This window comes from Euleptes europaea, chromosome 7, assembly GCF_029931775.1.
Source record: "Euleptes europaea isolate rEulEur1 chromosome 7, rEulEur1.hap1, whole genome shotgun sequence".
NCBI classification, from domain to species: Eukaryota; Metazoa; Chordata; class Lepidosauria; order Squamata; family Sphaerodactylidae; genus Euleptes; species Euleptes europaea.
Window position 1 is genome coordinate 55,833,088 of NC_079318.1, and position 13,332 is coordinate 55,846,419.

Below are 13,332 nucleotides of genomic sequence, written 5' to 3' on the forward strand. Positions count from 1 at the left end.
AAAATGTAACTATGAAAGCTTGATCTGAAAGCGTCAGACTGTTTGCACACAGGAAAACGGAGTCACGATGTACAGATAGTTTTGCCTGTCACTCTTAGCAAATGGTAAAAGTGCTCAAGTTTAGCGATGACAATTCTGTCATCTCTCATTCTCTCTCTCTCTCTCTCTCTCTCTCTCTCTCTTTCTCTTTTTCTTTCTCTCTTTCTTCTATCAATTCTATCTATTTGCATCTGGAAAACATGGGCAAAATGCGGGGGAGAGCTGGGTGACCTCTGACAAGTGGAAAAAGCATGCATAATCAAAAGGAAGCCCTGAAGCGGTCAGCAGAGGTGACCGTGGGGAAACGTCCTTGCATAAAAGGCCAGGATTATGTTTATCATTTTGGGAACTTTGTCCTTAGCTGAACTGAGTGCCTTATTTCCACTAGTGATCAGTTTGCTTTTTGAGAGATTTATTAGTCACTTAGCTGAGCTTATGATATCGTGACAAAGAACTGGCAAAGTGGATGTGTAGGAGAGGAAAGATGAGACCTAGCGGTGTTGGGGGAAGGGGGGGGGGACATAGCAGCAGGAAATAGGATGGATGGGGAAAATGGTGAGCAGGCAGGTATGGCAGTAGACCAGCAGAATGAGGAGTGGGAGGCGAGCGAGTAAGAATCCCCTTCCTGGTGAATGTGCCTGTGAGACTTGTGTGGGAGGCCAAGCTTAAGATGATTGTTGGTTCTGAGGGAGCTGAGCCTCAGCTAGCAAAGTGAGGAGAAATGGAATCCTCCTGCTGCAGATCTTGAGGGATCCTCCTTAAGAACATAAGAAAGGCCATGCTGGATCAGACCAAGGCCCATCAAGTCCAGCAGTCTGTTCACACAGTGGCCAACCAGGTGCCTCTAGGAAGCCCACAAACAAGACAACTGCAGCAGCATTGTCCTGCCTGTGTTCCAAAGCACCTAATATAATAGACATACTAATCTGATCCTGGAGAGAATAGGTATGCATTATGACTAGTATCCATGTTTACTAATAGCCAGGAATAGCAAGGCGTAGAATTATCTATAAGCCCAGTTTCTGGCATATGCTGGGGAGGGGTGGGGAGCTGGCACAAGGTTCAGGGGCTTGTCTGTGGTGTCAACGTCTCAGGTGGGCAGCCTGCTGCCACATAATGGCTGCTGGAGTGGAAGCCGGAGAAGCAGCCGTGGCTTCTGTAACTCCAGCGGGAATTTTCCCCGTCCTGCTGCATACCTTCCTGGCCCGCCCTACATTGCAAATGACCAATCAGGCCCTTGGTTAATAGGGGCGGGGGGCAGCAGGCAGGCTCAGGCATGAGTTTTTTCACACTCGCTCCTCCAGCTAGTTATTTAAAGAAGCCGTCCCCCTTGCCAAGCTGAATTGGCTTTCTAATTTGTCCCGCCCTCCCTCCCTATACTTGGGCTGTTTGGTTGTTATGTCAAATTAGTCACAACTCTTGGCGGTTTTGGCATGGGGCCGGATCCATTGGGGGGGGGGAAAGGCAGCCTGTGTGCCCCCTTTCCCCCCATTCTGGGGACCCTAATAAGGGGTTTTGGGGGGAGGCTCGGAACAGGGACATGCCCAGTCGGGGGCTGTCAGGATTGGACATGCCCAGATGGGGGCTGTCAGGATTGGACATGTCCAGTCGGGGGCTGTCAGGATAGAACATGCCCAGTTGCGGGCTATCTGGGTGGTGGCCTCCCGCCAAGTGGCAGGGGACCCACACAGCAGGCTGCCGCCCAAGCGGGTCCCACATACTGCCATCTCAGGCTACCTCCAGCAGGTGGGCTGGGAGTAGGGTGCATCGGCCAGTATGCGAGTTGGGCCGATGCCTTGGATCCAGCCCCTATGCAACACCAATGCCTGATGCTGTAACCAATAAAGTTGTGGCCATTTCCATTCCAGCTACTGTCTCCGTGTGTTTGATTGTATGCTAACGTCATCATAATATTAGTATCATGGGGTGGTTATTGCATGCCAAGAATGGCCAGGGTGGGGGGACTGCAGTAAGTAGCCTGCTCCAAGACACCCCCCAATTCGGCATTATGCCGGAAAGCCCTCTCCTCCATGAACATGTCCACTCCCCTCTTAAAGCCTTCCAAGTTGGCAGCCATCGCCATATCCTGGGGAAGGGAGTTCCACAATTTAACTATGCATTGTGTGAAGAAATACACCCTTTTATCTGTTTTGAATCTGCCACCCTCCAGCTTCAGCAGACCCCATGTTCTAGTATTATGAGAGAGGGAGAAAAGCTTCTTCCTATCCACTCTCTCCATACCATGCATAATTTTATAGACCTCTATCATGTCTCCCCTTAACCACCTTCTTTCCAAGCTAAACAGACTTAAGCATTTACCTTGTTGCCTATAGAGTGCTGAGTGGTGCAGGACCATTGTATGAAAAAGGATTTTCTCTCTCCTAACTAAAACGGGGTAAGCATCAGCTCAGGACTCTTACTGCTACAGTGCCTCAACAAGAAATCCTTTGCCTGACACCTAGGCCATTGCACTTTCATGCCACACAAAAATATTTCTTTGTTTTGTATATATATTTGTGCTGGTTATGTGGTCTCTCTCCCTGTCCTTAGTTTGACTAATGAGCTTCTTCTTCTTTATATTGCATTATTTATATTGTTCCTAGTTCTGTTTTTCTGTTCTTGCTGATTTTTGTTTTAAAGAACTTTATAACTGCAAAGCTGAATTATTTTAGAGTGGATCATTAATTGTTTGTTATTTTCTGTTTTATGTATCGTTTTAATTTTGGTCTGGATGCCATGTTGGGAAGAGTGTGGTGGGAGCAAGGGGTATAAATGTTTCAAATAAACCAACAAATAATACTTGGTGTTATTTTTCAGGACTATCCAGTCATACACATGGAACAAAAATGGTAAGTTTTCCACTATTGTTTTCTTTATATTTGGTTTGGAAACATGGTGATTATAGGACTATTTTATGTTCTTCAGCTGAGGAGGGTAAAATCTGTGGTATAGTTTCATTATGTGCTACATAGTGGGAGCCAATATGAAGTGGTGAATTTGTTGAATTTGTACACTGGAGATTCATCCTGAATATAAACACCACAATTGACCACAGTTAGTTTAAACTGTGATTTACTGAACTAGCCACAATTAGTATAGGAGATGCCAAAAATAGGGGTGTGCAAAAAAAGAAAAGAAAAAAAGTTAATTTTGGGTTCAGGTTTATTGGCCCGATTTTTTTGGTAAACCTGAAATAAGCCAAATACCCATACTGGTGAATGGGTATTTTGGCTTTATTTCTGGGTTTCCCGAAAAATTAGGGTCAATTATAGTATATATGGAATTTTTTTGAGAAGCCCTGGGGGTATTTGTCAAGGTAGAGTCCCCACATTTTCAGGATAGCTGCAAGGGACTCTCCTTGCATGAACCCTAAAATTTAGTAACGTTTGTGGCAGGGGGTCCAATTTATGGGGTCCCAAAGTGGTTGCCCCCTTCCTCCGTAGAAAAGCATGGTAAAGCCTATTTGGATTTTTCAGCAATTGGCTGTCTGGCTTAGGCTTGATTCCCTGATTTTATATTCAGCTTTAATTAAACCCGAAAGAAGCCAAAAAGACCTTTTCTGTGTTTATTTTCAGTTCAGATTTATCGATATGCACAGCCCTAGCTGGAAATTAACCAGCGTCTGCTTGGAACTAGTTTGTCAGCTGCCAGGGGGAGCCAACCATTACAGGAGAAACAAGAGGGTTTTTTTTTTGTGTTTTTTTTTTTTGAGGGGGAGGGATTCTGCAGCTGTGACTCTACCCTGGCACTGATGATACCATGCAAGAAAGGATTAAAATAGGCTTCTTATGTTCAGATACAATTACTAGAGTTACTAGAAACCAGGTAATAAATCCTAGCTTATGGCCATATTCTGTAACCACAGGTAATGAGGTGGTAAGCATTTGGATGTTAAAATCTTTCTTCATCTGTTCACAGAGCTCAATACAGATTGTGTCTGAGTATGTATTTGCATGCATCCATATGCATAGTTGCATACTTGTATAGGCACATCATTCTAAGCACTAGTAAACTCACAGTACAATCCTAAGCAGGGTTGTACCCTTCTAAGTCCATTGAAGTTAATGAGCTTAGAAAGAGGTAACTCTGTTTAGGATCACACTGTTAGCCTCAGAGTGTCTTTCTGTGTGACATTAGAATCATGTCTTTCTCCCCACTTGATACTTAGGTACCCAGATGCTCATTCAAAATTTGAGTAATTTGATGACTCGCATTCTAAATAAATCTTCTATTGAGAGTTTGGTCTTTACCTTACCCTGACTTTCTGCAAAACAACAAAATTGCACAGAGCTGCACACAGTCTTAGAGAGTCCAGATGTCTGTGGTTCTTATTAAATTAAGATAACCAATCATTTGCATATTTCCTGATGATTAGGAGATCTGCTCATGTTAATGTTGACATGACATCATTACAGTGTCTCCACCTGGCTCTTTGAAGAACATTAACTGGGAATCCTAAATTTGTCATACATAGCGGGTGACAGTAGTAAATTAAAATGCAATCCAATTTGAGAAGTGTTTTGTATATACATGTTGGCTCTTGTTATTAATATCATATAATTCTTCCACATTTAACGTCAGGGTTTTTTTTACATCCTACTCCCTTGCAAATGTTCTGGTTTTGATATTCAGCATTTTATTTGGCGTTTTAATCTACAGTATTGTCAGTTTTGCTCTCTAAAGCTTAAAAATCAGTTAAAAATCTATGGGGGGCAAGATTTTGGGGGGCATTTCAGGCTACTACTAGAAGGGGAAGGAAAGAAAATTGCACTCCACAAGCATAAATCCTTCCACCTATGGAAATGTGTGCTGATGAGATCTAGCAAGACTACATTTAAGATCTCAGCGGACATTTTGGAGGCTGCTAGACAACACCCAACCAACTTTGTTGAGAATTCCAAGCTTCAGTTTGTGTCAGTAAGGGGAGATGGGAGAGTTGGACTAAAAAGGTAAAAGACAGGAGAACATGAAGATAAGTTGAGGAAGTAAGGAGCAAAAAAGGTGAAAAAGTTGAAGATGTAAATGTGGAAGAGGAATAACAAAAGGTTGGTGGGTGAAGAAGGAAGGGGGGAGGCAGAGATTGCCAGATACTGCAAGGAAGAGAAAGAAAGGGGAGAGGCTGCACCCACTGCTTGGAGAAGGCAAACATGAAAGCATGAGGGGGAGAGGGACTGGGAAATGAGATTCCTCCACTGCAAGACATCATAGGTTCCCCATTTCTACTTAGCCTGTTATCAAAAGTGTACCCAAATGTTTACATTTACAAACTACAAATATCTAGATTTATCAGTTGTACCACTCAGATATCTCCATTGAATCTTCCATTGTTCATAATTTCTAGACACAGTCAGCACTTACCTGTGCGTGTGTACTCATAAGCAAGTTCTCATGTTTTCAATTGCACTTTCTGTCCTAATAAGCATTTATAGGGTTATAGATTATAATACTTTAGTCAATTAATGGCTGGATCCTACATCATGGGGTATAAAAGCATTAATTAAAGAAGTTAATGTTACTTTGCTGCAAGTTTTTAAAAATCACACTGGAATTGCCTAAACACATTTAAATTATCCTTTTGCCAAATGTTTTATGAAGCACAAGTGATCCTAGATTGGCCACACATACAATCAGCCTGAATCCAATTTTGGGCTATTGAAAAAGCCTGATATTTCAGCAATACAAAATATTACTCTTTCAGCTTTTTTTCGTGCAGAGAAACCAGCAAAACTTGTTAGAGGAAAACAGAGCAACACCTCATTTTGACAGAATGAAACTGCAGACAGACTGAATTACAAAACAACTAGACATGGAATATCTTTCTTCCTCTTTCAGTGGCTTTGCATCAACAGTGCAAAGATACTGCTAAAACTGTAAATAGGATCACTATATTTGACATCATATAAGTCCATGTCAGCAAGCTTGTTGATCAATGTGCTGTGGGCTGATGTGCTTTGTAGATGCTTTAGAGATGCATCAAGTATTGGAGGTGATGTTCTTATGATATTCTGCTTTAGCTTAACAAGCACAGAGGTCTGTTCCCTCTGATGCCTTTTGTCTTTCTTTCCTCATTCTTCCATGATCAGATTTTACTCTAGCTGTGTTTTGCCCAAAAGCAGCAAGACTGAACTACAGCAAATGTGCTGCTGTGGTTAAAGTCACTGGGGAAATCTGGGTTCAACTCCCTACTCAGCCAAGAAGATCAGTGGATGCCTTTGGTTGAGTCACTTGGTCTCATTCTAACTTATTTCAAGAAATGGGAGTGAGGATGGTGAGTGGGGGGGAAGACTCATGTTGCCCTGAGCTCCTTGGAAGAAATGTAAGAGATTTAAAATCAGAACAACGAAAATGCCCATTTTGTCCAGATCAAGTAGACTCCCTAGCCCACATTGTTTTAGCATGTCCACAAATAATACTGCATAAAATAAATATATCACTCCCTGGATAAAACAGCTAAAGGCACTTTCTGAGAAGCAGATACTGCATTATTGTCGAAGACTTTCACGGTCAGAGTTCATTGGTTATTCAGGCTGTGTGACCGTGGTCTTGGTATTTTCTTTCCTGACATTTCGCCAGCAGCTGTGGCAGGCATCTTCAGAGGAGTAACACTGAAGGACAATGTCTCTCACACTTGACACTGAGAGACATTGTCCTTTAGTGTTACTCCTCTGAAGATGCCTGCCACAGCTGGTGGCGCAATGTCAGGAAAGAAAATACCAAGATCACGGTCACACAGCCCGGATAACCTACAAGAACCAAAGATACTGCATTATCTGCTGTCAAATAGATTGGTCAATTGCATGAGAGATGTGGCAACTTTTCTCTTTTCAAGGAAAAATTACATTTCATTTCCCCCTTTTTAAAGTGTGAAATGGTAGATGAAATAGCCAATGGCTGTTAAATCTAGGGAAAGGAAGAAAATTCAGATCTGTTCAAATGCAATGACAGCATTCAGTGGGATAGTCTGTCTTTTGGGTGGCATCTTTCTTATTTCTTCACATATTATAAATAAAAGAGGCACTTAAGCATCCCATTAGTAGTCATTAGGGTTGTAAAAAAAAAAATTTCGATACATTTTGGGTTTGGGTTTTTTTGGTCCAATTTTTTCATTAAACTCGAAATAAGCCAAATACCCATACCGGTAAATATAAGTATTTGGATTATTTTCAAGTTTCCTGAAAAATTCAAGCCCATTATAGTCAATGGGGAGTTTTTTGAAGCTCCTGGGGGGGCATTTTGGGAGGTAGAGTCCCCAAATTTGCAGCGTAGCTGCAAGGGACTCTCCTTCGACAGTCAGCCAAGTTTTTTGAACTTTGGGACAGGGGGTCCAATTTTATGGGCCCGCAAAGTGGTTGCCCCCATCCTGCAACCATTTAAATTGCGTGAGCCAAGCTGTCTGTCAGGTTCAAAAGTTCAGTATTGCCGAGGCCTGGCAGAAAGAGGGAATTCCAGGCTGGTGCCTCAGATTCTGGGCTCTGCCTTTGTTTGTGGGTCACTTTGCATGATGTCCATGCAATGAGTTTCCAAATGGAGGGGGAAAGGCTTAAATGCAAGAGAAATAAGGCTAGGAAAACATTCCTTTTGGGTGGCAAGTGACATCCTGTGAGCAGTCCTTTATTGTGGTCATGAAAAATCTGATTGCAAGAGATGGCCACCATTGCAGGGAAGTGAGGCCTATACTCAGGGCGACCTTCAGTTTGATAGCAGGTTTTCGGAAGTGGGAGAGTGGTGAGATTGGAGCTAGCCAAAGTCTCGACCACGGGGGCTGCCTGAAGGAGATTGCTCATCCACGTGAATGAAGAAATCTCCTTTGGAAGCCTGGTGGTGTCAGCAGCTGTTGAAGCTGGCTCTTTTTATTTGGAAGATATATCCCTCCAGACAAGAATGGGTGAGCCATGTCTTTTAATGACTCTTCTACCTGCAGACTAGTCTTCTGTTGTGTGATATACCTGGTCAGACCAAGTTGGCTCCGATTACACAATTCCCATCTCAAAAGTGGGACCATAGTGGGACCATAGTTGGGGCCCTAACAAAGCCACTCAAAAAAAGAAAGAAAGGGGGGATAAAGCATAGAGCCATGGCTCTGAGCAAAAGCAAATAGCTGAACCTGAAAAGCCAAATATCTATTCGGCTTATTTCAGGAGTCGCCTATTCGGCTTCGGCTTTATCCCCAGGTTTTCACGTTTGGTAAACCCTAAAGCCGAAATTTACTGAAACGGCTAATTTCAGGTTTATTTTCAGTTTGGGTTTGTCGATATGCACAACCCTAGTAGACATTAATGGCTAAAATTACTAGAAGCCTAATTTAATGACTAATGTTTGGAGGGAAGACAACAGCCAGAAGAGCTAATGTTTGTGGAACAATAGCAAAAGGGCTGTTGTCTGCATTTTTCCAGAGCCCATTTCTCAGTGTAATGGGTCCTACTGGCACTTTCTCAGGTTCAGATAAAGGAATACCATTCACTTTCCACCACCCAATACAACCAACTATCAGCAGTGCATGGATCAAAAATAAAGTCCAAAGCTCTTCAACATATATAATAGGAATATGGAATGTGAGAAATATGAATCAAGGTAAACTCATAATCATAAAATGAGAAATGGAACATCACAATCCTGGGAATGAGTGGACTAAAGTGGACTGGATTAGGACATTTTCAGTCAGAAAATTATGAAATGTTTTACTCTAGAAATGACAAACACATTGCAAACACATGTTTCAGGCAACTGAACAGATGATTATATATGTGAACATCACCTGAAGGCCAATACAGAAATCAAATAGATTACATCAGAAGCAGAAACTGAAGAAACTCTTTTCTCTCTGCTAAAACAAGACCAGGAGCTGATTATGGTGCAGACTATGAGTATGTTAATATCAAAAATTAAAATAAAACTGAAGAAAATCACCCAAACATTCAAAGTGCCAAAATACAATCTAACAACATTCCTGAAGAGTTTAAAGATCATTTACAGAACAGATTTGCACTACTAAGTTCAAGTGAATGCAAACTGGAAGAACTATGGGGTGAAACCAGAGATATTCTCAAGGAAGAATGTGCAAAGACTATTCCAGTAGCCAAAAGAAATGAATAGCCTCGATGGATGACCAATGAAATTCTTAAAACTGCTAAAGATGAGAAGCAAAAGTAAAAGGTGACAGAAACAGAATCAGAACTCTAATGCAGCATTCCACTTTATTGCACATGTTGATGTAAAGAAATAGTAAAAAACAACCAAAAAGGAAGAACAAGAGATGTGTTCCACAAGATCCAAGAAATCATGGGGAAATCTGAAACATGATTAGATATACTAAAAGATCAACATGGAAATACATTAACTAGACAGGATAAAATAAAGAAAAGATGGGAACAATATACTGAAGAACTATACAGAAGATATGAAAGGATGACAGATTCCTTCAAAGAAGTATCTTTTGAAGGATGCATTATATCTCCCTATCTCTTCAATTTATATGCAGAACATATCATAAGGGAAGGATTAGAGTTAGATGAAGTAGAGTGAAACTTGGTGGAAGGAACATTAACAATTTGAGATATGCAGATGACACCACATTACAGAATATAGTGAAGAGTTGAAATGACTACTGATGAAGGTTAAAGCAGACAATTACAAAGCAAGATTGCAGCTGAATATCAAGAAGACAAAAGTAATGACTACTGAAGAATTACACAACTGTAAGGATGACAATGAAGAAATTGAAATTGTTAAAGGTTTTCTATTCCTTGGTTCTACCATAAACCAAAAGGGAGACTGCAACCAAGAAATCAGAAGGTGATTAAGACTGGGAAGGGCAGCCATGAAGGAGCTTGAAAAGACATTTAAGTGTAAAGATGTGTTGCTGGCAACCAAGATCAAGATAATTCATGCCATAGTATTCTCCATTACTATGTAAAGGTGTAAAAGTTGGACAATGAAGAAAGCTACCATGAGGAAAGTTGATTCATTTGAAATGTGATGTTGGATAAGAGATTTACAAATACCCTGGACTTCCAAAAAGACAGATCAGTGGGTTCTAGATCAAATCAAGTCTGAACTCTCTCTAGAAACTAAAACAACTAACTGAGGCTATCGTACTTTGGTCACATCATGAGAAGACAAGACTCATTGGGAAAGACAATAGTTCTGGGGAAAATGAAAGGCAGCAGGAAAAGAGGAAGACTCAACATGTGATGGATTGGCTCAATCAAGGAAGCCAAGATCCTTAGGTTGCAAGACCCGAGCAAGGCTGTTAGCGATAGGATGTCTTGGAGGTCATTAATTCATAGGGTCACCATACATTGGAAATGACTTGACAGCACATAACACACATCACATCAGCAGTGCCTATGGCAGTGATGTCCAAATGATGGGACCCATCAGCTTAATATTGGTCCCCAGGCTACTAAATCTGCCTGTTGGGGATGCTACAGAATGCAGAGTGAATGAAATTTTACTTCCAGATTAGATGTTGCAAATGCAATCCTATGCACACTTTGTTGGGAGTAAGCATACCGAAATCTGTGGAATTTTCATGTGTAATTTTCATGTGTAAATGTTCATAGGATTGCTATTTGTTGAACTGAATGGATTACTGAATGTTGAACTCAATATTTAAAATGTTCTCCCAATGCATGACTGACAGTTGATAGATGTGCACATACTGGGGGCTACTGCCTCCTAATTTCAAATTCACTGCTTTCTTTTGTGAATTGAACCAGTGATTTTTAAAATTTTGTGTCATTTCCAATATTCCCCATGAAATATATGAATTTTAACATCAATATTATACACAAATTATATGTATACATGACACACATTGTATGATAAATACTGCGTAAAGCATGTGTATAGATGGTACAAACCAACCTACAAAGCCAGTAGCGCAAAAACAAACAAACAAAAAAGGGAACCCCAAACCAGTATAAAAAGAAACAAAATATGGAACATTTGCTCATTCCTGTTATAGTGTTTTGTGTGTGTGTGTGCATGTGCACTTGTGGGCAGACTTGTAAGGCAACTCCTGCATAACATGGGAGAAGCTGTATGGCCATAAAAAACAGAAGCAAATTAGCAGTCTCCCATGGATTGTAACCCAGGTTTCTAAAAATCTTTCTTGATTTTTTTTTGGTAACGATTTCAGCAAGCTGCACATGATTTCTATACATCCAATGGCAAAACCTTGCAAGTTGGGACAAGTGACCTTATGCCAAGTGTTACACCGTTGCTCAAGAGGCAGAGACAAAACTGGCTGAATGCTCCTGACGATGGTTTCTTTATTGCTACAGAAGAGACCAGGTAAGAGGAAGGGGGAAGTCAGGAGCCTCCCAAAATCAAGACGGTAGATTGCTGCATAATGTTTGGAAAAACAAAGGTTGAATGGTCTTCAATACACGTGATCAATAAACATGTGATAAATAAACTAAATCCTACTTCATCTCATACCTGCAGGAATAGTCTTTGTTGAGCACTACCACAGTAGTTTCAGGAATATTTCAACCAGTATGAAGGCTAGGATAAGAACATAAGAAAAGCCCTGCTTGATCAGACCCAGGTCCATCAAGTCCAGCAGTCTGTTCACACAGTGGCCAACCAGGTGCCTCTAGGAAGCCCCCAAACAAGATGACTGCAGCAGCATTGTCCTACCTGTGTTCCACAGCACCTAAGATAACAGGGATGCTCCTCTGATCCTGGAGATAATAGGCATGCATCATGACTAGTATCCATTGTAACTAGTAGCCATGAATACCCCTTTCCTCCATGAACATGTCCACTCCCCTCTTAAAGCCTTCCAAGTTGGCAGCCATCACCACATTTGGGGGCAGGGAGTTCCACTATTTAACTATGCGTTGTATGAAAAAATACTTCCTTTTATCTGTTTTGAATCTGTCACCCTCCAGCTTCAGTAGATGACCCCACGTTCCAGTATTATGGGAGAGGGAGAAAAACTCCCTGTCCACTCTCTCCAGACCATGCATAATTTTATAGACCTCTGGATGCAATAGGTATCTTTTACCTAGTATTTCAGATGGTCCTGACATCTTTAACACAGTCATTGTATGCTTGAAATAAAGGCTGTTTCCCATATAAAGCCCAATATTCTGTCATGTCTTCTTGTGACCATGAAATCAGAACTGTAGCCAAAATGGGGTGGATCCTACCACTGTCCTTCCACACCACTAAGCAAAGGTTGATGCCTTCCTTTAGCCTAAGGATCCCTCCTCCAACTAAGTGGTTCTTCCATTGGAGGCTGGAGGAAGACTCCATAGAGGAAGGTTGGATCCACTCCACTGAATACACCGCCATTTTTTAAACATAGGTAAAAAAAAAATGTATGACATTAGGGTTTTTAAAATTAATTAAATGAACATTTCCATCTAAAGCACAAGAGTTTCTTTTTAGATAGGAGAATGTCTGGTTAAAATGATCTATGGTGGTGGGTGGTAGTAATCTAGACTCCAGGTATTTGACCCCCACCCCCAGGTCTGCAAAACAGCCCCTCCTCAAAGGAGTCTCCCTTTACTTTTCACATGTCAGCGAATGTAAGCTGTTGATACTTGTTGCAAAAAATAAAGCATTGCACTTGAGGAAAGTGTTGTGGTGAGGGTCCCCTCCACCCTGGTCAGCTGGATATCCCAATGGGTGGGGTAGAACAATGTATATGGCCTTCAGTACATCTTCCACTCATAAAAATAGATATTTTACAGGTAAACATATAGATTCCTGTTTATGTACTCTCTTTTATCCATTAAGAATTTCTCTTTGCTTCTGCTGAATGGAAGAGTCTCTCAGCCTACTCTAAAAGTGGCTAACTTTTAAAAGGCAAATGCAGTTCTGTTTAAGCATATTCTGTGGGGGTTTTATTTCACCCTGACATTTTATTGCTGACTGCTTTTTGATTTATCTTTGTATGAAGAACCCAAAGTAGCATATTTCCGCATGCTACTTTTGCTCTGGCTTTTAATTAAAGCATATTTCCATTCTTATTTACTGGCAATAAAATGTTTGAGGGGAGATGTTTCTAGTGCCCTGATTGCCATGGAAATCCCTCCGTTCTCATGCAAACCTCTGATGATTTGAGGATGCAGCCCAATCTTTTAAATGCAGGAATTTCAAGCTGATTTATTTTAGATTTATTCATCTCTTATGTGGAATTGTACACAAGTACTTTGCACAGACATTTACAGCACAGTTTTATTTGTTCAAGTAGCTTGGAAGGTTTTTAAGAGGGAGAATAACATCCAGGTGCTTGCATAAACAGGCATAAATGGCTTGGATAAATGGGCAGCTCCACTC

General features: G+C 41.1%; 1 protein-coding gene across 4 annotated transcripts in view; it reads left to right on the forward strand.

Annotated features, from left to right (window-relative positions):
- Nucleotides 1-13,332, forward strand: part of MTA3 (metastasis associated 1 family member 3) — a 162,099-nt gene that overhangs the window by 121,617 nt on the left and 27,150 nt on the right. For 2 of the 4 annotated variants that reach the window (XM_056853108.1, XM_056853109.1), the window contains exons 17-18: nt 2,857-2,888; nt 11,180-11,334. In XM_056853108.1, the coding sequence (XP_056709086.1) occupies nt 2,857-2,888; nt 11,180-11,334 (187 nt within the window). The remainder of the gene's footprint in view (nt 1-2,856; nt 2,889-11,179; nt 11,335-13,332) is intronic. The other 2 variants (XM_056853111.1, XM_056853110.1) reach the window with 1 other exon arrangement.